Below are 24,784 nucleotides of genomic sequence, written 5' to 3'. Positions count from 1 at the left end.
GAATTGTACTTAGATAAGTTTTAAGATAAAAGCCCAAAACAAAAGGCATTTCCAATGAAACAAGAAAATGAATTTTTCTAAAAGAAAATATAAATTACTGAGATAAACCACTAGGGGCATTCTCCCTAGACTTAGGGTCATCCTTGGTGGGCTCAGTATCGTCTTTAGCAGGCTCAGTTGAAGCATCGTCCACGACGTCGACATCCTCGGAGCTCATCTGAAGCAAGGAGCTTTCTGCTGTAGTAGAAACTTTGAAGGAATTGAAGTCCATCCCAGGATAGGCCTCCTTGGCATCAAAGCAAAAATCTTCTTAGCCAACAACATAGTTTTGGTCTAGATGACTGGTGAAGTCATCTGACTTCATGTAAGTTGCAATGACATCCTTCTTGGCATTCTCCAAGGACGAGGTAAGCTCTCGACATTTCCCTTCGAAGTGACTGATACGAGTCTCCTTCTGGAGTTTGTCTTGAGCTCCTCCACCTGATTCCTTAATTCTTTCTCTATTCCCTAAAGACGAGTGAGCTCCTTAGTCAACCTGATCCCTTCCCCTTTCTTTAAAATAAGTACGTCCTTCATTTCCTTGTTATTTATCCTAAGGACCTTAGCATCATCACTGAGCTCCCTGGCTTGGCTGGACGTGGTATAGAACTTTGCTATGGCCTTAAATACAGATGGAAAAAGGAGAGCTAGAAAATTTCCTTAAATTTCATAGAAAAATGAAATAGAAATAATGAGAAAACTACATACCTTGAAAAGATCGTGGATGGCTGAGTGTTCAAAGTCTCTCACTGACATGTCATAACATGCACTCACCTCCTTGTCAGAGATGATCCCTTTGAACGTCTTTCAGGCATGATCTTCGTCTAGTACCAAGTTAGGAGGATGTTTGGTTGAAATTGAAGGATGAACCCTATGAGGAACTTTGGCTATAGGGGGAATAGAAGTTTCAAGTTGGACGACTGAAGGAGAGACTTGAGGGGGCACCACGTTCACTACCGGGTCGTCTAGGTCCACCGTTGCGTCCTATGGCTTTGAAACCTTGGAAGCAGGAGTCTGTCAGAATTTTACATCTAAAGACCTTGGCGTCTTGGAAGACTTCCAAGGTCTATGTTGCTTGAAATGCCTTTTCTCTTCCCAACAGTAGTTTGAACAGCAGATTTCTGGATGGCTAATGGAGCTACCTCGTCTTGAACCTGGACGTTCTCCTCTTCTTTAGTGCCACTAGCCACATTCTTGCCCTTATTTTCCTTCATGGTGGCCAACCCTACAATAAAGTTAATTAAAAAGTTAGACAAAAAAAAGGAGTGAAAGACAACACATACTCCGACGAGTTGTCTCCTCATGTGCAAGGTTCTCTTCAGTGGGCTCAGGACCAAGCCCCCAAGCAGCAAGATCACTTAAAGTCACCAAGCTATGGAAGGACCTCTCTAGATGAGCATGAGCTTTATCAATACGCTCTAAGTAAAATGTGTCCAAACATGGACAAGTGATAGCTGCATAAAAGAAAAGCATGATTAGACGAGTGAAAGAAATTGATACAATGGATGAAGTAAAGTTGATGAAAGACATACCCTCAGAACGAAGGCGACCTAGGGCACTGGTAAAGGGAGGAAATGGGGCACTATTTACATCATATGGGTCCCTAACCCAATTTTTGGAAATGAAAAAAAATTCTCTCTTCCACAACCTATCTGAAGAACTACGACCCCTAATCAAACTAAATTGGGGGCCCCTAGACGTGAACTGGTAAAAACCAGCAGATTGTTGGATTTCTTAAGGTTTATAGCAAATGAGGAACTCGTCCACTGTGATTGGACAATTCCCCTCAAACACCTCATGCGATAGCACTTGCATGACCACTATTGTCCTCTAACCATTAAGGTTGAGCTGGTTTGGTCCAATACCCAACCTATGGAAGAGATCTTTATAAAAAAGAATTAAGGGGAAATCTAAGACCTGCTAATAAGTAAGAAGCATATACACCAAAATTGAAAAAAGGAGAACAACACCACTCTCCACTCTCAGGTGGACGAGGATTGAACTCAAGAGGAATTTGGTATCTACCTACAAGGGTTGTTAATCTCTTTGCATCTAAGGTGGACGAAACTTCTGGAGTATAGCTATAGATAACATTAGCATTTTCCTCCTCGTCTTGAGGAAGGGGATTAGACGACTTGTCCCTTCTGGACGAGCTAGCCTCAGCCCCAGAAGCTGCCCTTCGTTGCATCTCCTCCTAGAAGACCTATAAAGGAATTCCAAGGACCCCAAACGAATAATGCTTGTCTTGGGAACTACTGTTACTACTACTTTCAAAGCTACCACTACTACCATTTGACTCGTCCTAATACTCGTCTATATCTCTCTCAGTACTACCACTAAATGAAGACATATTTATAAGAATATATAAAGAATTTCCAAAAGACAAAAACCTAAGAACCAAAAAAAGGAAGCACCTAACGAGAGACTAGGGACGAGGACGACTAGACGAGGCTCTTGGACGAAATGGCAAAGAGGAGAATATCAGAAAAGTGAGAGGGTAAGAGAGAGAATATACATATTTATAGGCCCCAGGGATGGGTCAATGAAGCAACACGGACCAACTAGAAATTCACACGTGGCATGTCCCCTCGAAAAATGAATTGACGCAACGAGTTGGTCAATAAGATCGTGACACGTGGCGTAATCTGAGATGACAAAATTCAACCAAAACAAGGATGCCACATGGCACATCAATTGACCATTGAAACATCGACACGTGTCAAAATTAAAAAGTGAACCAAAGCTCTGCTACAATGGCCAGGATGACCCTTGGACAAGGGGGCAATTGATGGTGAACCAAAAAATTGGACTATCTCCAGTTTTTCCATCGTGTCATCCAAGACCAGAAAGGTCGTCCAAGTGCAAGGATGTCGTCCGGCTTGGAGTCATCTAAGTGACCGCCTAACACTAAGAAAGTTTCAAAGTAAATCTCTTTCCAAAACCTTATAATTCGGACCACATTCTACTATTTTGAAGTGGGAGCAAAATCCTTATTCATCGCTGTAATTTCCCACTAAGTTCTTAACTTCCAATAGTAGTTGTAGAAGTTAAGTCTAAACCTTCTAACTTCCACCCACATTAAGGAAGTTACTAAACAAATAACCACTCCAAAACTCACTCTAAAAGGACTCGGCCATATCAAATTAAGGTAAGTTTTTTTGCCACTTATAGAGTTGGAATTCTTGAGTTCGAGAGAGAGAAAACTAACTTAAGCATCAGAGAGTTCTTGGCCGGTTCACCCTGATCACCTTTGATCTTGTGCTTCTTTCTTTTCAGGCCTTCCAAGCAACCTCAAGCCCATTGAAGCCTAGAGCATTCAACCTACTAAATTTTTGTGTATCATCACATATCATTAAAAATAATAATACAGATCTATCAATTATTACAATAATTATTTTTTATAATAATTATCATAATAATTTTCTATAAAAGCATAATCATAATATACCTATTTTTAATAACTCCCATAATTATCAAATTTCATATTTAATATTTCTCATACAATGATATTTAATATTTCTTATACAATGACAATCAAAATAAATGTCTATTAACAATTATCGAAATTATTGTAATTGTCGAATTTCATATATATAAAATTATATCTATATATTAGGGTTGAATTTGAATTTGAATTTGGGCCTAAGGAAAATAAAATTTGGCTCTCCTCCGCAATCTTGCTTAAACAACATTACACGTCAGACCAAAAAACCACATACCAGCCCAAACAAACATAGATCATTGGCCCAAAGTATTTAACAAAAAATTATTACAAACAAAAGAAATTGCAGACAATAATTGAATTATCAGGACCTAAAACTACAATTTTGGTATGGTATTGGATAGTTTTTGTTTCAATATTTTCTTCAAGGATTGTTTTATATTGAAGTGCTTATTTTTTTTAATATTTTCATGAAGTTGGGGATGAATGTGCATGAGCAAATGCCTCAGATGTGTAGAAGAAACTTTGATGTAAAAAATTATTCCGCAATATATATACCGTATGCTAATGAAAAAAAACTTCTGAATGAAAACTTAATGAATTTGAAGCTAAAAGATATGGCTCAATGGCATCTCTGACTTCTGCAAGATATCAAGATCCCTTAAATTTACAGGGAGTGCCTTTTGTGATGTCAACCAAATTTACAGGGCATTCATAATAAATTTACTAAACAACATTTATTTAAGTTAGATATATGGCTCATTTTCTTTTTTTTCCTCCGATTAATATAAGATCCATGATACTTTTACTTAAAACTACATTAAGCCTTAGATCCTTATAAATACAAAGAAATGAAAAAGACAACTCTGCAATAAGGGGCGGAACTAGAAATTTTTCCTTGTGGGGCTGCAATCAGGACAGAACCAAGAATTTTTCTTTTGGGGGGGGGGGGAGATTGTAATCTCAAAAGTAATTAAAATTATTTAGAAACACACAAATGCATATATGCAATATGTATAATTATGTGTTTACTTAAAAATAGGCAGTGGAAAACCTCGTACACTATGAAAAGAAGTAAACTAACACCGCTCCAAAGTTCTTGGTTTAATTTCACTTTTGGACTTTTAATGTTATGAGCACTAGCACCCAAGTATGTAAAAAAGTTCTATTTTACACCCTAAAAATCTACTTTATTTATTTTACCATCTCATTTAACTACTCACTCTACATCCTAGTTTTTATATTTAGATACAACTTATTAAAACTCCCTTCTCTCTCTTCCTCTCTCTCTCCGCATCAAACCCATGACTAGTAATCACCACTACCACCACCACCACCACCACCACCACCATCATTGAGACACCAAAGAATCTTAAATTGTTAGGAATAACCACATGAAACAAAAACACATCCAATCCGAATCCAAAGATAGCAAAAATAATAATGATAAAAGACAAGGAAAAGAAACCCTTTTGTGGAAAAAAAAATGGAGAATGAGATGAACACAAGAATCGGGCTTCAATCTAGGAGCTCATTTAGTTTTTTATTTTTATTTATTTTTATTTATTTTTTACATATTCGTTTTCTTTTCTGCTATGGATTTTTGTTATTTTTCTCTGGTTTGGCTAGGTTACCTTGAAAAAGAGAAGTAAATCTAGGTTTGTGAAAGAGAGAGCGAAGGGAAAAATGAGTTGAGCGGCGGCAACAACGGTGGTAGTAGTAGCAGTGGTAGTGACACTATCGATCAAACCCACGAAACCATAGCAACCCACAACTCGATCACCCAAGACAGCATCGATCAAACCTAGTGGCAGCATCGATCAACCCAAGCCACCACACCCACACCTGCAGCAACCCACAACCACCGAGAAATCCACCAATTTAAACCCACCGAAATTGCCGCCACACACCCACACAACCTAATTGAAACCCACCAATTTCAACCCAAGCCATGCCACCTACCACCGGTTCAAACCCCAACCCCAAAACCAAAGCCCAACACCACCAAGAGAGAGAAAATGAAACAGAGAAGAAGGAGTGAGAAAAGAGTCAGAGACAAGAGAGTGTGAGGAGATATTTTAAATAAAATAATTTTTTTTTTACATCCTATGCTACAGTTGGTTCTATATATACAAACCAATTGTTCATAGGTTCTAACAATTTTTAAAACCCAAACTCGGATGGACCCTCTTTTTTGATATTTTTGTTGTAAAATAGCAATTGGAGGGTGTTTACACCCCCAATGCTAATGCTCTAAACTTTAATTAAATATTAGCCGCTAACTTTTCAAATTACGTAAATCTCAAGGAGAGATTCTCATACAATATTGAGAATTCTAAAGGATTTATATACTAAAAAAATAAAGATTAGATATTTTTAACATCTTTATAATACACTTAAGATTTTATTTTCGCCCATAACTTCCTTAAAATTATTAATTTAATTTCTCTTTTGCACTTTTAAAGGTTATAAGCTTTAATTGAATATCAACTTTTCATATAAGATTACATAATAAATCTTAATATTCTCATACAATATTAAGAATTCAAAAGAGTTTTTTTTTATACTAAAATATATATTTTAAAAATCTATACTATCCTCATAATACACTAAATAGTTTTGTTCTCATTTATAATTTCCTTAAAGTACTCTTCATAAATTGAATTCAAAATATCTAATTCAATTCTCTTTTGAGAGGAAAGCTCATAGTTTTAGGCATGGATGGCTCCCCAACCCAATAGGTAGTTTCACCCGTTTGCAATACAGGATGGGCATATTTTATTCTTGAACTTGTCTAATTTAAAAACTTCCACCTAAAATTTCCAAATGATTGGCATTATGTGTCACATATGCCAAAGTTGTAAGGAAAATACTTTTCATGTTAGCTCTCAAGTCTAGATTGTAGGGCTGTAATTTTTGTGTGTGTGTGTGTGTGTGTGTGTGTGGGAGTTGGGGGTTGCTAAAATCTGTGAGAGCATCTACATCAGTTTTTTCATTTTACACATCCATTTTTACACTAAAAACCTACTTTTTCTATTTTACACATCCAATTTTATAAAACACCAACATCAGTTCATCTATTCTACCACCTCTTTTAATTAAATAGTCAATTTTATCAAATTTTTTATTATTTTCCCAACCATTCCCTTTAATACCCACGCGCTCTCTCTCTTCCCCATTTTTCTGATTTTTTGCTCTCACTCTCTACCCACTCTACCCATTTCTTCTCAGATCAACTCTCTCGATCACCCATTTCTTCTCAGATTAACTCCGACCAAAAGATCAACTCTCTCGATCCGACCAGATCAGACCCATGATAGGGTAGCTCCGACACCGCGACCCACGATCCACCACTTTGACCTTGCTCCTGGGCCGCGCCACGGGGCGTTGCAGCCCATCCATGCTGGTGCGGGAGATGGCAGCGTGGTAGCTAGAGGAGTGCAAGGCCGATTGGGGGTACTTGAAGCTCCGATCAAGCTTCGACTAGGCTTCGATCAGGCAAGACCCATCTCGGTCAGATCTCCCTAGCTCCGATCAGGCAAGACCCATGAACTCCGATCAAGCAAGACCCACAAACAACAATCGTTCCACCGTCAAACACCGATAGCTCCACCACCGATCAAGCACCGTTCGTTCCTATTAGGCACTAATCTGTCTGTGTGTGTGTGTGTTTTTTTTTTTTTGAGCAAGTGTTTCTTTGTTGATTTGTTTGTGTAGATGTGGATGTGTTTGTGTGTGGGTGTGTTTGTGTGCATCTAAGGAAAAAGAAGAAGATGAGGAGAGAACTGAGTTTGTTGAGCACAGACAAGAGAGAGAAAAAAACGAGCAAACAAGAAAACATTAAAATATTGAATGAACGAGCTACAGTAGCCGTGTATATTTACACGGTTACTGTAGCTCGTGGATGATTTTGCAAGATTTTACACAATTTTACACTCACTGGTGTGAAAGTTTTTTTGACCAAAATGTGTAAAATGAGGGATTTTTTGTATTATAGAATATTATGAAAGAACTGGTGTGGATGCTCTGAGGGATTGAAACTAGAATTAACCCCACAAGGGTGCATATAGCCCCCGACCATAAGAAAATCTCTAGAGGTGTTTATTACAAAGTTAAGTATCCCCACACACGTGCGCACACACACATGAAACTAAAATTGCAAATTTTTGTTGACTAAAGGACTAATGCTTTAGGTCCCCTCCCCTCCCCCCTCCCCACACACACACACACACGAAACTAGAATTGCAATTTTTTGTTGACTAAAGGACTTGACACTCTAGGTCTAGGGTATAATTCATATAGAGCCTATGGAATTTTCATATTTGTTAAAGATTATGTATATATTGGGTTTATTGTTATTATTATTATTATTATTATTATTATTAGGGTTCTTTGTAGATAATAATAAAAACATAGTTGTTAAAGATTTTTTTCGTAGACATATATTGTTAGGATGAACCACATAACCTTTGTGTTTTCTTTTTCTTTTTTTTCTCTTTTGCATCAATCAGTACAATTTTCTCTATTCCATTTTGATCTTAACAATCATAACCAAGGGAGTCAATTTTGTACCGGATGTTGTATCGATTTGACCAGTAGAACGATATATTTTAGTACCGGTCAAAACCTGTGTACTGTTTTGGGTTGACCGTTATTTTATATATATATATATATGTATGCATGTATGTATGTGTGTGTATATATTATAATAATTATAAAAGTTTACCATAAAACATTATCTCAATTCAGAACAAATTATTCATGGTTTTAGACTTTTGCATCAATTAAAAGAAAAAAAAAATACAATATAAAAAATAGAAAGCTTAATTGTTCATTATTAAGAAAACAAATAATACTAATAAGTTAATACAAATAAGTTATCATTCTGCCCTTATAAAAATTTAAAAATTATAAAACTAAAAAAAAAAAAAACAAAGCTTTTTTTTTTTGTACTGGCTGGTACGTCTGGTATTACCCGAAATTGGCCGGTATATATATTGGTACGGTACGAAATATTGGTGTTTCGATACCGATATATGTACCGATACGATATGTACTAGTTGGTACCGATATGGCATCGACTACATTGATCTTAACCAAAATTGTGGAAGAAAAAAAAAACTTAATAAAAAATAAGAAACCATTATAGTAGTGGATCCACGTGATGTGTGCAGCAGTGCATGAAGGACTACAATAATTAACTAGCAAATAATTGAATATAATAATAATAATAATAATAATAATAATAATAATAATAATAATAATATATTACGGGTACAACTACAAAACGCGGTTTCTGCCATTCATGTGATTTCTAAGGCAGCAGGACGGTATTATACAATGAAGATTTAAATCATTTAAAATATCTCCAAGTTATTTATATGTTAATTTTTTTTTTTTGGTAGATGTATAATCCAGAGCATTGTATAATTGGATGAAAAGCAGTGACCGGTACCACCTTCCTCAAAAATAGAAAAAAGAAAAGAAAAGAGAGCAGTGTCCTCAATTCTTCCAGGAAGGTACTGTGTTTAGTAGCAATGCCAATGAGTTGGCACTGTATGAAGGGACTTGGTTGTCTAGTATGATAGCATCTTCTATTATAGAAAATAATTCAACTTAACAAGTTGCAGTTTAATAAGTAGTTGATGATATTCTTCCATATATATATAAAAGATTGAAATTCAAATTCTACTGGGTAGGGATATGATATCCGTGATTCCATATATAAATAGGGAAATTTATTTTATGAGAACTTATCATGAGATCACCATTTTACAATATGTAAGATATATCCATATTTATTATTATTTTATTTTTTATTTTTACAAATTGCTATATCCATATTTATGAGTAGTGGTAGAATGAGGATTTTTTAGTTAGAGGTCTGGATTAAAATAAAAAGGTTGAAGACAAATCAATTCCTGAAAACATTCATTAATTAATATAAATAAAAAGTAATTAATCAATTAAACCCAAAAGTTTAACATACAAAATATAGTATACTTATATTTTTTTAGTGTCTGGTTTCAATTTACCTTTTGTTTTATGTTGACACGATTTTTTTTTTTATTAGAATAGGATCTAATCTTCTAGGAACGTCATTCTCAAAAAAAAAAAAAAAAAAAAAAAAAAAAAAAAAAAAAAAAAAAAAACTTTTAAGAAGGATCTCATAATCCGACTCCACAAAAATCTTTAAGTTAGTCCTGGAATTTGGCTTCTTCTTTTTTCTTTTTTTTTCCTGATAATTGGATATTTGGAAGAGAGGGGTTTGAACCGTCTTTATAGATAAGCTAGGAAATATTAGTTGAGTTATAATTAAAGTTGTAGACAAATCTACTATATTTAAAGGCTAAAACTCCTCCTTTTCCTCTCAATTTTAATGTTTTTTACAGAGTGGTGTGTAATGTGTTTCTCTTGTAAGCAAAAAGGATATGAGCCATTTGACACATCCAATGTGACTGTAAATTACAATCGTGGGAATTGGAGTACTAGTTCTGAAGCTTCCAAAAAATGTATTTTATGATAACTAGACAAGGAGATTTACATGTCCACAGATACTCTGAACCAAATTTAATTTTAACATATTCAATGCATTGTCCTACTTAAAAAATTCAATACCATTTGCCAGCTAGCTTTGGGATCTGAGTGAGAAGTCAGTCATCTTCATATAAAAATTGTCATCATCCACCATGTATCATATGATGGCATTCAAGTGATTTTCACAGGCAACAAGGGGCATAATGTCATGGTTCCCACTATAAAAATTGATGGACACTAGTGCGAAAATGAAATCAACCTTACCAGCTAGTTGTTTGTGCAACCAAAATATTTTAGCACTACACCTTTTCTTTCTTTTGCTCTTATTGCTCAACTCTTTCAGTGCATTCTGATCTTCCAAATTGTAGGCTCTTAGGCATAAAAAAAATTAAAATAACATAAAAACATCATGGGCTTCACTGGGGTATGCATAAGATTAATTGGAGACATGTTGCATGCATTTGGAAACCCAAAACCAAGCTCAGCAGCTCATCTTGATGAAGACCATTCTACATGCAAGCCACAAAATGCTTGCAAAGTTGATGACACAATGGTTAGAGCTCTAATCACTGTGTTTGGCATGGAAAACAACGGAAGAATCAAGAAGGAAAATGCACGTCGAGTAGTGGAGAAGCTTGGTTTAACATATAGTTCTGAAGAAGACAAGTCTAGCTTTGAGTTACCAGGTGAGCAAGATGGTGTTGGCCTAGAAGATGATGAAGTGCCTGTAGAGGAGGTGCTTGGTGGATTGGAGGACATGTCAAAGCGCAATGAGCTACTACATGAAGCCTTCAAAATCTTTGACGAGGATGGTAATGGATTTATAGAGGCAGTGGAGTTGAAGAGGGTGCTGGATTGCTTGGGATTGGACTGTGGGTGGGATATGGGTGAGATTGAGAAGATGGTAAAGGCTGTGGATTTGAACTTCGATGGGAAGGTTGATTTCGGTGAGTTTGAGTTAATGATGAAGTAAAATGTCACTCATTACAAGGAACAGATTATTAAATTTGTTCTGCTAATTGTATATTGTTCTCAAATTTTCATCAATAAGAAAATTTTGGATAATTAACGTATCATTTTATTGTTCTCTCTCTCTCCAATATATATATATATTTTATGAATAATTTGATTATTATTATAGGAAAAATTTATTTGAACCTTAAATGTTTTCGTTGAAAACACTGAAAAATACTAATTAATTAAGTTACAAGACTTGCAGCTTTAACTTAAAATTTTTAAATTAAGATTTTATTTCTGAAATCTAATAATGTATACTTCGTAAAATTTTGTTTTGTTTTGTTTTGTTTTTTTTTTTTGAGTAGATTGTTAAGTCATTTTTTAACTACTTGGCATTGGATACAATATCTAATATAGACCATGTCGATGGCTATTTTTGCTAGAAGTCAAAAGCCCAACACAAAGCAAGGCCCTGTTCTATTTGAATATTCTAGATTGGTCCCATTTTGGGTTTTTGCATGGGCCTAAAGCTTATATTTTGCTAAGTGTACTGATGCCTCTTGCAAAATTTAAGAACCCATAAAAGGCTCACTTGTCAGTCACTCACATGCATTAAGGAACACTAGTTGCTCTGCCTTGTGTGACTGAAATTTCGGCCTGACAATTTTTAGCCAAGAAAATGTATTTGACTTCATTAAAAGCTCTCTGGAGAGGTTTTGCACATTTAGCAGGTTCCCTAGGTGTCATTTTGGTCCAAAAGGTTCATAAAATTGAGTTTAGTCAACATATTATGCAAGTTGTGACTAAAAACCATCTCACCCTAAGATCCAAACAAAAACAAAAGTACTGAAGCTTGCCATTTGTTTAGCAATACAACAACTAAAAGCTTTAATCCTTATTCAAATTTCAGTCTTAACAATGCCTCAAACCTGCTATAGAGTTTGCCATCGAGCCTTGCATTGACAACATATTACTTCTACCTCATCTACCATACTCATTTTAATCTAAGCTTCTGAGCCACAAAGCAGTAGACTATTAACGGGTTTTAACATACGTAACAATGCAATAGTGCCTCTCTCTCTCTCTCTCTCTCTCTCTCATTTTTTTATTTTCCTCATTTTTCTTTATTTATGACTTAATAAAGATTCAAGGTATTTACATTTTTTCCCCCTTTGTCTAGCACCTTTGGGTATCTCTTTGCATGTACTACTAGCCTCCAATAAACAAGGAATGCGAATTTTGGGCTTAATTAGATTCTTTTTTATTTATTTAACTCAAGGTGATTGGGCCAATTTCCTTTTTATTTTGCGTTTCCAAAACTCAACCCCAGCAAATATTAAATCTGTTTCAAATGGAGTGGAACAAGCATCGTTGGTGTCAGAAATCACATTGATGGTACTTCCTAATAGCCCGACCAAATAACTTTTAAATTTTAGTTCTTTTATTGGTAATTACACACGTCTAGTGGTCATGAACTCACAATCCCACCATTCATCTCCTTTACAAGGACAAGATGTGCCATTTGAGAGGGTTCATTGACAACAATTTTAATTTTTCAAAACATTAAAGGTCCCCAATTTTATTTTATTTTTTGCTGAATAAAAGGTCCCCAATTGATGACAAACTAAACACCACGCTCATCTTTTTAAGCCTAAACGATTCTGATGATTAATATACAGCCATCAATCTTCAACATATGATACATTCATGAGCTCAACCTTGCTATGCATCTGATTTTGGATGCAGACCTCAATCATGAAGACCAGCCAACTCTTGCCAAAATAATCATGTTGGCATGGCCATGCCCTCTCTACTATTGCATAAACATAGTAATGAAGACACTTAAAATAAAGTATCTCCATTTATCATAGGATTACTCATGATTCCAGTTTTCATATTGCTATTATTAATATTGGTGTGTCCAAGTCCAATGCCTGGATTCTGCCCAGAAACTGTCATTCCAGCATATGAGGCATCATCGCCATGGACGGTGACTGTGATGGTAGGCGAGACATTTGGAACCCGACGCAGATTCTGGGTATTAAGAGGTTGCAGTGTACCTAAATGACTTTGAAGAAGCTGAATCAAAGTAGAGTTTACGGAGCCTCGAGTAACCATATCTTCAGCTAACTTGACCTGAAATCACATACAAAGTTATTAGCCTTTTCTTTTGTATTGTTCTGTTTTAAGTAATGCTACTAGAACATCTACACATAAATATATATGCCTTGGCTCTCAAAGCTTCCACATCTGATTTTAGGACTCGATTGTTTGTATCAGAAACACGATACTGTTGAGTAGCATCTGTGAGCTGCTTGTATAGAGACGCATTTTCTCCTTTGAGCTGTTCAACCTGAGAAAGAAGTCCATGAGTTAAACCAAATTAGCTTTAAACTACTAAAGGACCATTATGTTGGAAAAATGGTTAAACATAATTTATTATTTCTTAATAGTTTTAAGTTCATGGTATTAGATTAATTGATCCTGATTTCAAATCATGTCTCCACTTTACCTCTTATTTAAAATGATAAAGAACGTTGAGATTCATTTATTCAAGAGTGTTAAAATAATGATTAAATTCATTATTTCCTAACAGTTTAAGCTTTTAAGATAATTAGCAGTGCTATTGGTAGTTATCACATTCAATGACATTTTTGACTCAAATAGTCGGTGGGTTGCCAATATTCCTCTTCTTTTTTATCCTTTCTCAGTAGCTATAAGTATAACCACTGATCAAATAACACAAGCTCCCAAAAACATAGGATACCTGCAGCTCAAGCTCTTGTAGATGTGCTTGTTTTCTTTTTCTTGATCGCCTAGCAGACTCCCTGTTAGAAACCATCCTGGAGCTACAGAAAGTCAGTAACAATGCATGTAGTTTGATTTAGGAAGAATTTGATATCTCTATTGTATTTCTTATACCTTCTGATGCGTTTTATATCAGTGGGGTCTGTGCTCTGCTCATATGGACCAACGTCAAACTCAGCATCTTCATCATCTGATTGATCATGCGAGGAACCACTGGTAGTTCCTCTTGCCTGATTATCACCAACATTTGGTTTATTATCCGAGGTTGGACTGCTAACTTGACAGATTACAGATTCTAGTGACAACAGAAAAACAAGCACATTCATGTAAATTAGGAGCAAAAACTATGACAACTTTGAAACTTGCACGTGCACAAGTGTATCATACCACAAATTGATGACTGGGCGTCCATGGTTGCTGCATTGTTGGATTGCTTGAAAGTGAGATGTTGAGAACCTAGAAGTGTTTCAGTTAGTCCACCACAACTTGAAAATAAAGTTATTATGTCCTGTATTTACGAAAAAGAACATAAGTTAGATTGTTGTGTTCTATGCCAAATAGATACTGAATCAAGAGCTTGTAATTGCACCGAGTGTTTTATTTTCTTTTACACTTCAATGGGTGCAACAAAAATTGAAGAGTAGAACATGTCTACTCCATCTAACATACCCCTTGTTCAGAGAGCAGTTTTTGTGCCCATCAGTCAACAAAACCTACTCATGTCTATCAAATATGTAACTAAGTGGTGCTTGAATTAATTAGTTAAGTCAGTCCTGTTAAGAGTTGAGAGTTAAGACCATCACTAACCAACCCCTCGTGGCATGTCAATGTTATGACATTTTTTTTTTTTTTATATACACGATAGAAATTCTACTCTAACCTAATCTAAGTGTATATGTATATGTATGTAAAACTTCCTCTTGGAGACTTAAACCCTAGCTCTTGTCTCCCTCACACTCCATAAGCACTTCCACTTGTGGAGTGACCATCACACCAAGAGTGTGCAGTAGTGGCATGTCATGACATTGAATTGACGGTGGTTTGTTTGATATAGTAGCTTATTACTGGCTTATTTCTAAAGCTAATTTATGTATAGTTTATTAAAACTAATTTTTTTCTAATCTAATTATAATTTTATCTAATTTATCTTTCAAGGAAAAAAACCAATGAAAATAAGTTATCCCTTTTTTTGTGAATAAAGATGATTTTTATTTAGAAGAAATAAAAAGGAGACCAGAGAACTGCCAATCAGCATCAACAAGAGCCCAAGTTGGGATAAAGTTGATGGACTAGAGTCCCTAAGTCATACAAAAGGAGGCGAGCCAAATTATGAGCTAGTCTATTAATGGATCTAGGGAAAAAAGAGAAAGATACATCATCAAAGAAAAAACATTTGGACTGAAATGAAAATAAGTTATCCTAAAAACACCCTAAAAATAGAATAAATTAATTTACTACAGCAGTAGCTGATATATGGAAATGAAAAAAAAAAAAAAACCCTCTCTCAAAACTAATGTGATATAATTTTTTTTATTATTGGTAATTGGGTATGTGATAAGAAGTTAAACAGGACGAATATCATTTTCCTAGGCTATGCTTTCCCCACTTAATTATCAGAACTTCTAATTAACCATTTCACTTTCACCTAAGAAAGCAGCATGTTTCTTTTGAAAGCGATTGGCCAAGTTGGCAATAAAAAAAAAAAAAACTCCTCCTAACCTAACTTTGTCAATTAATCCTCCACCAACCATAAAAAAGATTATTAATAAATTAAAAAGCTACTTTCATTACTAGTAAAATATTATAATCCAAGAATAGCACTTCACTAGTGAGTGCATCCTATTAATTTTTGAGTTTGGCTTGAATCCAATGCTCCAGCACGCTGAATTTAACACAATTTGGCGGTTTATTTGTGTCATGTTTCCTTATGTATCACGATATATGATATGAAACCTAGGTACTTAACTTATACCATTCATTAAAAAAAATAATTAAGTGGTTTTCATGCCTAACTTAAACCTTTATATTTAACTTCTTTACAAATTAATAATTTTTTTATTATTAGGGTTCTGTTGTACAAATTGACAAATCCTTATCTACTACACATTGGAATCCAATACCATGTTCTCTAATCCAATCTCCACTGGATATGTTCCTCAAATAATCATGAGAATTCTACTATTAGAGTAGACATAAATTTGGACCATATGATACATACATGTAGCATGGAACAGCAAAATTCCAACAAGATTAATTTTGTACATTTAAATGGCCTAAAATAAATGAAAATGTTAAAATTTGTTTTTTAAAAAAATACTTACAAGTAACATAATATATATTTTCTGAATTTTTCATTAATTAATACAATAGATAAGTCGCTTCAACAACATGAATAAAAGTTTAAATCACTTAAATGTAAATTTATAAAATTTGCAATAAAGGCTAACAATAATCTTCAAAACATAATCATTATTTTAGTTAAGTAGGGCCACATGGCCAAAAGATCACGGTGCTGGATTTGACACGTCACCATAACTCTCAGCACAGATGTTGACGTGGCAATAACCGAGCCCAGAAGCAAAGTATATATCAGAATCGGGATACTAATAATAGAGAGAGAGAGAGAGAGAGACAAACCCGATGTTTGAAAGGAAAGCCAAGATCACCATCACCGAAAATGACATCGAGTTCTTCAGAGAAAGGATAAGCTGTGTCTCTGTCTCGGGTTTCGGTCGTGGGGCTCCTTATAAACTCTGCAAGAGCCAACTCGGACTCGCTTCGTTTCAGGTTTGAGCACAAAGTTGCCGCTGCATGCTCTGCCAGGTTTTGCTCCATTATTGTTTCTATAACTCTATTCCACCACCGGTGAGAATAGAGAGAGAGAAAGAGAGAAAAAGAGAGAAAGGGGGAAAGAGTATAGGGCGTGGGCACAGAAATAAATAGGAGAAGAAGAGTGAGAAAAGTTAGAGAGAGAGAGAGAGAGAGAGAAGTAAAGTAAAAGAAGTGTGATGGCAAAGTACAGGGGAGTCTCTGTCAGTGTGATAGAGAGGGAAAAAAAAAAAGGGGGGGTAGGGCGGCACATGAAGTTAAAAGTTTTGACGTGTTTAATTGTATGAGGGGAGAAAATGTCTTTTCATACTTAATTAAGAGGAATGGTGTGTTTGAAGTTAGTTCAATTAGGAGAGTATTTTATCATCATAATTACGTGTATTTTACGCATGGGTATTTTATAAATATAAAATTTTTGTGAGAGAGGGGGAAAAATGCCGAAATTCAATTCTTTAAAAAAAAATTTATATATATATATATACTTAAATTAAATTTGAGTATAAATTATATCATTTATTAAAAAAATCTATAGTAAAAGTTATTATAATAGTTTAAAAAATTATATTTTGTTGTCAAATAAAAGATAAAAATTATTATTAAAGAATCATAGATTAACATTCTCTAGAATAATTTTTTTTTTCGTATTAGTTACTGATGCACACGCTAAGCTATACACAATTGAACTGAAATGAAATCATTCCAGTTATAATTATGAAATGTCATAAATATTATTGAAATTAAAACACAGTTTCAATTATGTGTTTAATCCATATATAGTCAGTGTGTAACTATTACCATCCATATTTTGTTGAGAGGTTCAGTCAACTGTTCTTTAATGGCAAAAATTAGATACTTATTGGGGGAAAATAGGACAAGTCTAGTGTTTTTTGACTGGAAAGGATTAATCTTGTTGGGATGAACGTGAGCCGTTGGTTTTAATAGAAATTTTTTGAGTGGCAATTTATATACGTAAGAGCACCAACATTGAATGGGCTAAACCCATTCTCTATGCCAAATTATAAAATACAATAGCATTGAGGCCCAAAACCCATCTCCATTGAAAATTGTACAATGCCAGAATTGTAAAAAAATATGCAATTGAGCTACAGTGCAATTCTACATTTAGAATTGCACTGTAGCTCTATGGTATAAAAAAAAACTATTTTTTATTCAACTCTCTCCCATCATTTCTGCTCTCTCTACTCTTTTTCTTCCTATCTTTCTCCCTTTCTTTCTACTTTCTCTTCTTCATGGTCTCTCTTCTTCAACGGCATGGAGGCAACGTGGAGGCTCGATCAACTGCTGTGGTGGAGGCGTGGAGGTCGTGGGGTTGTTGATGGGTTTCCGGCGTGAGTTTGTTGATGCGTTGCCGGCGTGGGTTTCTTGATGGGTTTCCGGCGTTTGGGTCGGATTTAGGCCGGCGTTTGGGTCGGATTTAGGCCGGCGTTTGGGGGATTTGTTCCGATGGGTTTGTTGGGTTTGATGATGGATTTTGGTTTTTGATTTTGATTTTTGATTTTTGATTTTTGATTTTGATTTGGCTGGATGGGTTTGTTCATGGGTTTTGATCGGCGTGGGTGGTTGTGATCGGCGTTGTGGTGGTTGTGATCGGCGTGGGTTTTGACGAGATCGGCGTGGTGGAGATCGGCGTAGGTGGGTGGTTTCGACGAGATCGGCGTGGGTTTTTTTTTTTCTGGGTTTTTTTTTTTTTTCTGGGTGGTGGATTTTGATTTGGCTGGATGGGTTTTTGATTTGGCTGGATCGGTTTTTTTTTTCTGGGTTTGCTGGTATATGTGATCGAGGTGGGTGAGAAATAAACTAACAGAAGATTTGGGAAGGAAGAAAAAATTGAGAAAAAACAAAAAAAGAAAAAAAATATTTTATTGTAAAAATATATTATTTTAATAAGTAGAATAGAAAAATAGAAGTTTTGATGTTGAGGGTATTGAAAAATGGTATTGTATAATTGATAAAGTGGTTTTTTGATGGTAAAATAGGATAGAATTGAGAAAAATGAATGTGGATGCTCTAACAACGAAGTCTGCTATCTGGTGGGCCTTCTCAATGCTTTTTTTTTTTTTTTTCCCTTCTTATAGAGGGCGATCAACGGTTAATGGAATAATATTGGGGATTCTCTTCTACTTTTTTTTTTTTTTTTTTAATTTGTATTGGGGATTCTCTATTTCTCTTTAGATACACTTATAATTGAATAAGGAACAACGTCATTTTCGTTTGGTGGAGGTTGGGAAAGCCTTTGGCCTTAATTTAGAAGAAGGTATATATCATAGCATTAATGCATTTCTTTTCTCATTCAGTGTAGGTTTTATATGATTATAGGTAGAGGTGTTCACCAAATTGCAAAAATCACACCAAAACTACCTGTAAAATGATATAACCGCACCGCACCGCAAGTAATAGTGCACCTCGCCGCACCACACCGCATATTGTAGTGCGGTTTACAGTTTTACAATAAGAAAACCACACCGCACCACACCCTCTCTATATATTAATATATTTAATTATTTTTAATATTAAATATATTATTAATAGTTTAATAACCCTAGTTTTTTTTTAAAAATAGTTTGACAATCATAGCAAGAGTTGATTAGGAAAGCCAGCCCAAAATAAAGAAAAACTAACTCAATAGTTTGAAACTTGGACCTAAACAAAGAGAAAAATTAGTTTTGGGCTGGGTAGAAAAAACCCAAAATTTGAAAAATAAACCAACTACAAATCATTCAAACCGCATCTTATATACCGCACAGCATATGTGACCGCAAAAATGAGGTGCGGTGCGGTTATAGTTTTGGCTAAACTTTAAATTGCACCACACCGCACCGCACATGTGATAGCAAAAACAAGATGCAATGCAGTTATAGTTTTAGCTAAACTGCACCACAAAGTGCGGTACTAAAAATGATCCAAAATCGCACTGCACCCCTTAATTATAGGAACATCCACAAATTATGAGAAGAAAGTTGAAAAAGCTTTTGGCCTTAATTTAGGAGTAGGTATATCATAGCATTAATGCATTTCTTTTCTTATTCGGTGTAGGTTTATATGACTATAGCATCCACGTATTAAGAGAGGGAGAATATATATATATATATATATATATATATATATATATATATATATATATATATATATATATATATATTATTTATTTATTTGTTTATCTTGAGAGATAATTATTACCATTTATAGGAGAGCTAAACCTAAACTACCAACATCATTCACTTTTGGTCTAAACAACAATACCATGCAGCGTGTTTTTCTAGTAAATAGTTTGAGCTTAACGCATTCCACACTACCGTGAGAAAGCTTAAGATTATACCATATGACGCACTCTATGAAGAGAATTAAAATACTCTTAAATAGGATTATCCATGGATCGGTCAGAGTCGGGTTTGTGCCCAACCCGATACCGACCCACCGGAATCGGGTGGCAAAAAAAATGCACCCGCCGCTGACCACCGAAGTACTTGGATCAAGCGGATTAGACCATCATTGGGCGGCGGGCGGGTCGGTCGGCATCGAAAACCCAGAAAACGGTGAAAACAGCGAAAATTCAGCATGAAAACAGCCAAAATCCAGCCAAAATCTTTGAAGTTTCTCCAAATTCAGCCTAATCTAGGCCATTTTCGGTAAGATCTCAGCTAGATCCGGGGAAATCTCGTCGAGATCTTGATGAAAGTGGTCTAAATCTCACCGGAGCTACCAAATATCGCCGGAAATCTTGTTGCTCAGTCAAATCAGTTTGATAGGATTCTAGAGAAAGGAAACTGACCTCCGACCCGCCAAACTCGGGTTTTTGAGGAACAAACCCATCGTCAACCGCCAGGGAAGTCGAATCGATCGGCGGCGGGTTAGGTTCAGTCGGTGGCAGCGGGTGGGTCGGGTTGGCCGGGTCTCTGGACAGCCCTACTCTTAACGATAATAAAAAATTTAAAAATTTGGACTCTATATTTCATTTGGTTTAATATTTCAAAACTATTTTTTGTTACACTTTTTATTCAATGTTTTAAGACTACTATTTATTTCATTTGATTCAATGTTTTAAGAATTTTCCCCTCTCTCACCTCCAAAAAATTCTTTGCATTTCCATTCACCCTTTTTAAATGTCCACAGCCCTTCATGCCATCCCATCTCAAATACACTCAAACAAAAAACGATGTCATTTACCTTCAGTCTTTCAACGATACCTATATAATTCCAACATTGTGGTACCATTTTATTCTAACCCATATGAGTAGGTTATGACCAAAAAATGGGGCTTGCATTTTTTATTCAGTGATGGTAGCTTACGATTCTGATATTGAAGTCAAACGCTGTGGATTTTGTAAAGGTTGTGATTCGCATTGAGTCTTTGAGTGTTTGGGTTTTTGGTTTGGAAAAGTCATAAATGTATGAAGTTTGTTATATTTTTTTAAAATTTTGTGTTGGAACTCATAATTTATAGGTTTCTTTCTACTATTTTGTGCAGTATAAGTCATAGTGATAAAAACAAAAGTTGATGATAAATTCAAAGTATTTTCCTCTTTTTCTTTTTGAAGGATACGGAAGCCTAACTAAAAAAAATTAAATTTTAATAAATGAATGTGTTTTTAACCAATTTCTCTATGTTTAATCATGTTCTCTTTATGTTGATACTTAAATCATTCTCTTAATTTCATTGAGATAATGAATTGGGTGTTTGCGATTAAGGTCTTCATATTTGGTTCTAAGAATAGGGTGGTTGAGGAAGTGTTTGGGAGATTGTTTAAATTTACAAAATTTTAGAATATAAAAGTATTTTATATTTTAAATTCTTATTTATAGATTTTAAAATCATCTTATCCTTTAAACAGTTTAACAAATAAAATCTACTTTTAACTGTAAATATTATAATATGTTATAGTCTTATAGTGTTATACAATTTTTTTTAAAATAAAATATGAATTAAGAAAATTAAGTTTCAAAGTATTTAATAATATTTTAGGCAAACATATATAAATATTATATAGCAAAATAAGTATTATATGTAAGTCTTAATATACATAAAAATAATTTCAAATAAAATTGTAAAGTAATCTGCATATCACGCGGAACACATCATCTAGTTCTGCTAAAGAATCATCCACGTGATGTACTATTATATAGGATTTTATTGGCTCAACGTCTTTAATTTATTTATTTTATTTAAAAAATCCAAGATATTTACATCGTGATATTATATAAAGTTTTAATAAAATCTTTTTTTTCTTCTAAATATAATCATGTTTTCATTAAAATAAACTATGTGAAACTCTATTTGATAAGTACAATAAATTTTTCTAACGACCAAAATTGAGTTAGCCTTTAAGCTGGTGTCGGTAGACCAGACAAACAAATGTTACAACTCAATCCGTTTAACTAAATTAATAACAGAAAAGTGAATTTACGAAGAAGGGAAAAAAAATTCACAATTTTCCCTATGGATGATTTAATTTTCCTTAACTTTAAATTGAGACCCAATGACAAAGTTGCATTTTGCGAAAGTTGGATCAGTTTGCTTCCACTTTAGACCATAGTCTATGGCAGCCGCCAAAAAAGCATAGCAAAACCAACAAAGTAATGCAAAGCTTTATTTTTTTTCTTTCTAAAAGCAAAAGTAATTTGCCCAAATGACTTATGCATCAATGCATCATATATATATATATATATAAAAGAATGCATGGAAAGGTGTCTAGGTAAGAAGGGGCAAATGCTGTTTGAGCCAAATAAATTAAATTGGATTTCTTAGAGGGATGGGCAATAGGACAAAGCAATATATATTGGTAGTTGATTTTGACAGGCACCGACCTAAAAAACAAAGTTGCTGTGAGATACTTTGTATTTCATGCAAAAAAGTAGTGAACTCCCACTTCCTTTTGAGTTTTAAAGTAATAAGCTTTGCCTTTTTTTTCTCTCTTTTTTCACAACTTTATTACTAAAGACTGCGTAATTAATACCTAACTTTTTACGGTGAATTACCAAGCCCCACGATACAACCACCACAAAAAGTATATGATTTTATTAATTATAAAAGATTGATCATATTAGGAAGCTACCACCGTATTGTACAAATTAAAAGGGTCACCGCGTGATAATTTGAGAGCTCGGTTGTAGCGCACCATAAACATAATGTGTGGTGACATTTTTTTTCTCTTTATAATACACAAAATCAATATACGATTCTTGGTGGGTCAGCAAAGCATTGCTTCATAATCGAGGGGGACAATGCCATTATATATGATAGAGAGAGATAGACTACAGTTTTCTAATTATGCTACATATGTGATCCATGTGATGAGATTCAGCCCATGCAGCCCAATTCATTTACATATTGGGTCCAATACCATCCAAACGTGGCAGTAATGAATTAACAGAATATATGCTTCTTCTTTTTTCCATAACAATGCAATCTCACAACCCTTGAGAAAAGCTCAATCATCCTATAAAAACTATGTTAAAACAAGCTTGTCATGCTAAGGGTGATGGGAATATGTACGAAATTCTCAGATTTGTGGATGTAAAAATAGAGATAAAATATACGCAAAAAAAAAATAATCACACATAAGACAATATTTACGTGATTCGGAAATTTGTTTACATCCACGAAGTTGCAAGGATTTCATCATTTTTAGGGAAAAATACAGAGTGCGGCAGTATAGTTTTCTCTCTCAAAAACATCAAACTCTAATCTCCAAAAATATTAATTGTTATATCCTGCGCACAGTATTCACAATGAGCTACAAAAACAGGCCAAATTTTTTTTCCAGAGGCGGCCCAAGCCTCTAGTCCATGGATTAAGTTTCAGAAAATCTCACATTAAAGAACTCTTACAATATTATTTTGGGTCGTGTTATAATCCAGATCAAACATAACTAAGCTCCACAAAACCTAACAAAGAGCTTTGTATCTTAATACATGTTAGTGTCTGTTATTGTTTATGAGGAGAATCGGGATTCAAATTATGCAAACTTGTGCAGTTTTAGCCTTACGAATCCAAGAAAAGAAGGGTGTCAACCGATTAAGAGGGCTGCAAAGATCCTCAGCTCCATTCTCTTGCTTGAGAAGGTCGAAGAGGTTTGAGAGGGTCAGTTTGATATTATGCATGAGCTTCAAGTATGCGGTAAAGAATAGAGGTGGCCTCGAATGGTTGCTTAGTTTCTAAAAATTGAGAAATAGAGTCTATCATAGTAGGAAGATCAAATGAAGACGTGGCATATATAGAGGAATCAACTCCTGCAAGAAATGGATTCCCAGATGATTGATGTCCTGAACCATAAGAATCTACAAAAATCTCCTTGATTTCAGTTGGTTAGGAGACATGTAGGTGGCTACTGTTAAGAAGAAGGAACAATCACAGCAATCACAGAGTGTTAAAGAGCAACGGCTAGTTTCCCTCAACGGCTAGGATTGGTTTTAATTCACTAAAGGAAACGGTGTCGTTCTACTTTAAAAGCTGATGTGTTTTGTAATTAAGATTGAACGCTATCATTTCTCCTTATAGTGATTGAGTGCTTGCTTCACTGAGATTAGGCATTAGTCTGTTATTTATCTCTGGTTTAGTTCCACTCTTTACGAATCAATTCCGTAATTTATGGATTGTTAGTTAGGTAGTTAACACAAGCTTGGGTTGTATATAACTGTTGGTTGCTCATCTGCTCAAAAGGTCTGGAAGGTTCTTGAAAACAGATTCTCTTCAATTTTGAGGTCACATGTGATGAACCTCAAGGGAGAACTACATAATGTGAAGAAAGGATCAGATTCTGTTGATGTATACTTGCAGAAGATTAAAGTGATAAGAGATAAACTCATGGCAGTTGGTGTTCTCTTAGATGATGAAGAGCTACTTCATGTGGCAATTAAAGGTCTTCCTAAAGAATTCAGTGCTTTCAGGTTTGCAATCAGAACCAAAAGCACAAAGTTAAGCTTTGATGAATTGACTACTCTGTTGAATGCAGAAGAGGAATCATTGAATGAAGGTATGGAGCTCAAAGACTCTACCTTTGCAATGTCAGTTAATACACCACCAAGATTCAACAATGCTGGTGGTTATAATACATTTAATCCATCTAACAATAGAGGAAGAGGAAGAGGAAGAGGCAACAATACAAGAGGTAGAGGCAGAGGTCCAGGTTCATCATCTAATCAATTCAATCATTA

General features: G+C 34.8%; 2 protein-coding genes across 2 annotated transcripts; one reads left to right on the top strand and one right to left on the bottom strand.

The window, feature by feature from the left end:
• Positions 1-10,427: 10,427 nt before the first annotated feature.
• LOC142613006 (putative calcium-binding protein CML43) lies at positions 10,428-10,991 on the top strand. The gene has a single exon (XM_075785186.1). The coding sequence runs from the start codon at positions 10,428-10,430 to the stop codon at positions 10,989-10,991; it is 564 nt and encodes a 187-aa protein (XP_075641301.1).
• Positions 10,992-12,617: 1,626 nt separating this feature from the next.
• LOC142614314 (basic leucine zipper 9) lies at positions 12,618-16,791 on the bottom strand. Its single transcript, XM_075786911.1, has 6 exons — positions 16,421-16,791; positions 14,171-14,291; positions 13,898-14,078; positions 13,743-13,818; positions 13,203-13,328; positions 12,618-13,111 (listed from the first exon to the last, which is right to left on the bottom strand). Exons 1-6 carry the CDS (start codon positions 16,616-16,618, stop codon positions 12,818-12,820), a joined length of 996 nt encoding a protein of 331 aa, XP_075643026.1. The 5' UTR covers positions 16,619-16,791; the 3' UTR covers positions 12,618-12,817.
• Between the last annotated feature and the right edge of the window lie 7,993 nt (positions 16,792-24,784).

Source organism: Castanea sativa, chromosome 10, assembly GCF_040712315.1.
Source record: "Castanea sativa cultivar Marrone di Chiusa Pesio chromosome 10, ASM4071231v1".
NCBI lineage: Eukaryota > Viridiplantae > Streptophyta > Magnoliopsida > Fagales > Fagaceae > Castanea > Castanea sativa.
Note: the sequence above shows the minus strand (reverse complement) of the source record. Positions and strands in the feature narration are given on the sequence as shown.

What these genes read in the sequence shown, in the direction of transcription:
- LOC142614314 (XM_075786911.1), bottom strand. Translation starts at nt 16,618, where the DNA reads ATGGAGCAAAACCTGGCAGAGCATGCAGCGGCAACTTTGTGCTCAAAC. An exon ending in GCTTTCCTTTCAAACATCGG is followed by an intron (nt 14,292 to 16,420) that starts GTTTGTCTCTCT and finishes TCGTAAATACAG; the next exon opens with GACATAATAACTTTATTTTC. An exon ending in CGCCCAGTCATCAATTTGTG is followed by an intron (nt 14,079 to 14,170) that starts GTATGATACACT and finishes TGTTGTCACTAG; the next exon opens with AATCTGTAATCTGTCAAGTT.
- LOC142613006 (XM_075785186.1), top strand. Translation starts at nt 10,428, where the DNA reads ATGGGCTTCACTGGGGTATGCATAAGATTAATTGGAGACATGTTGCAT.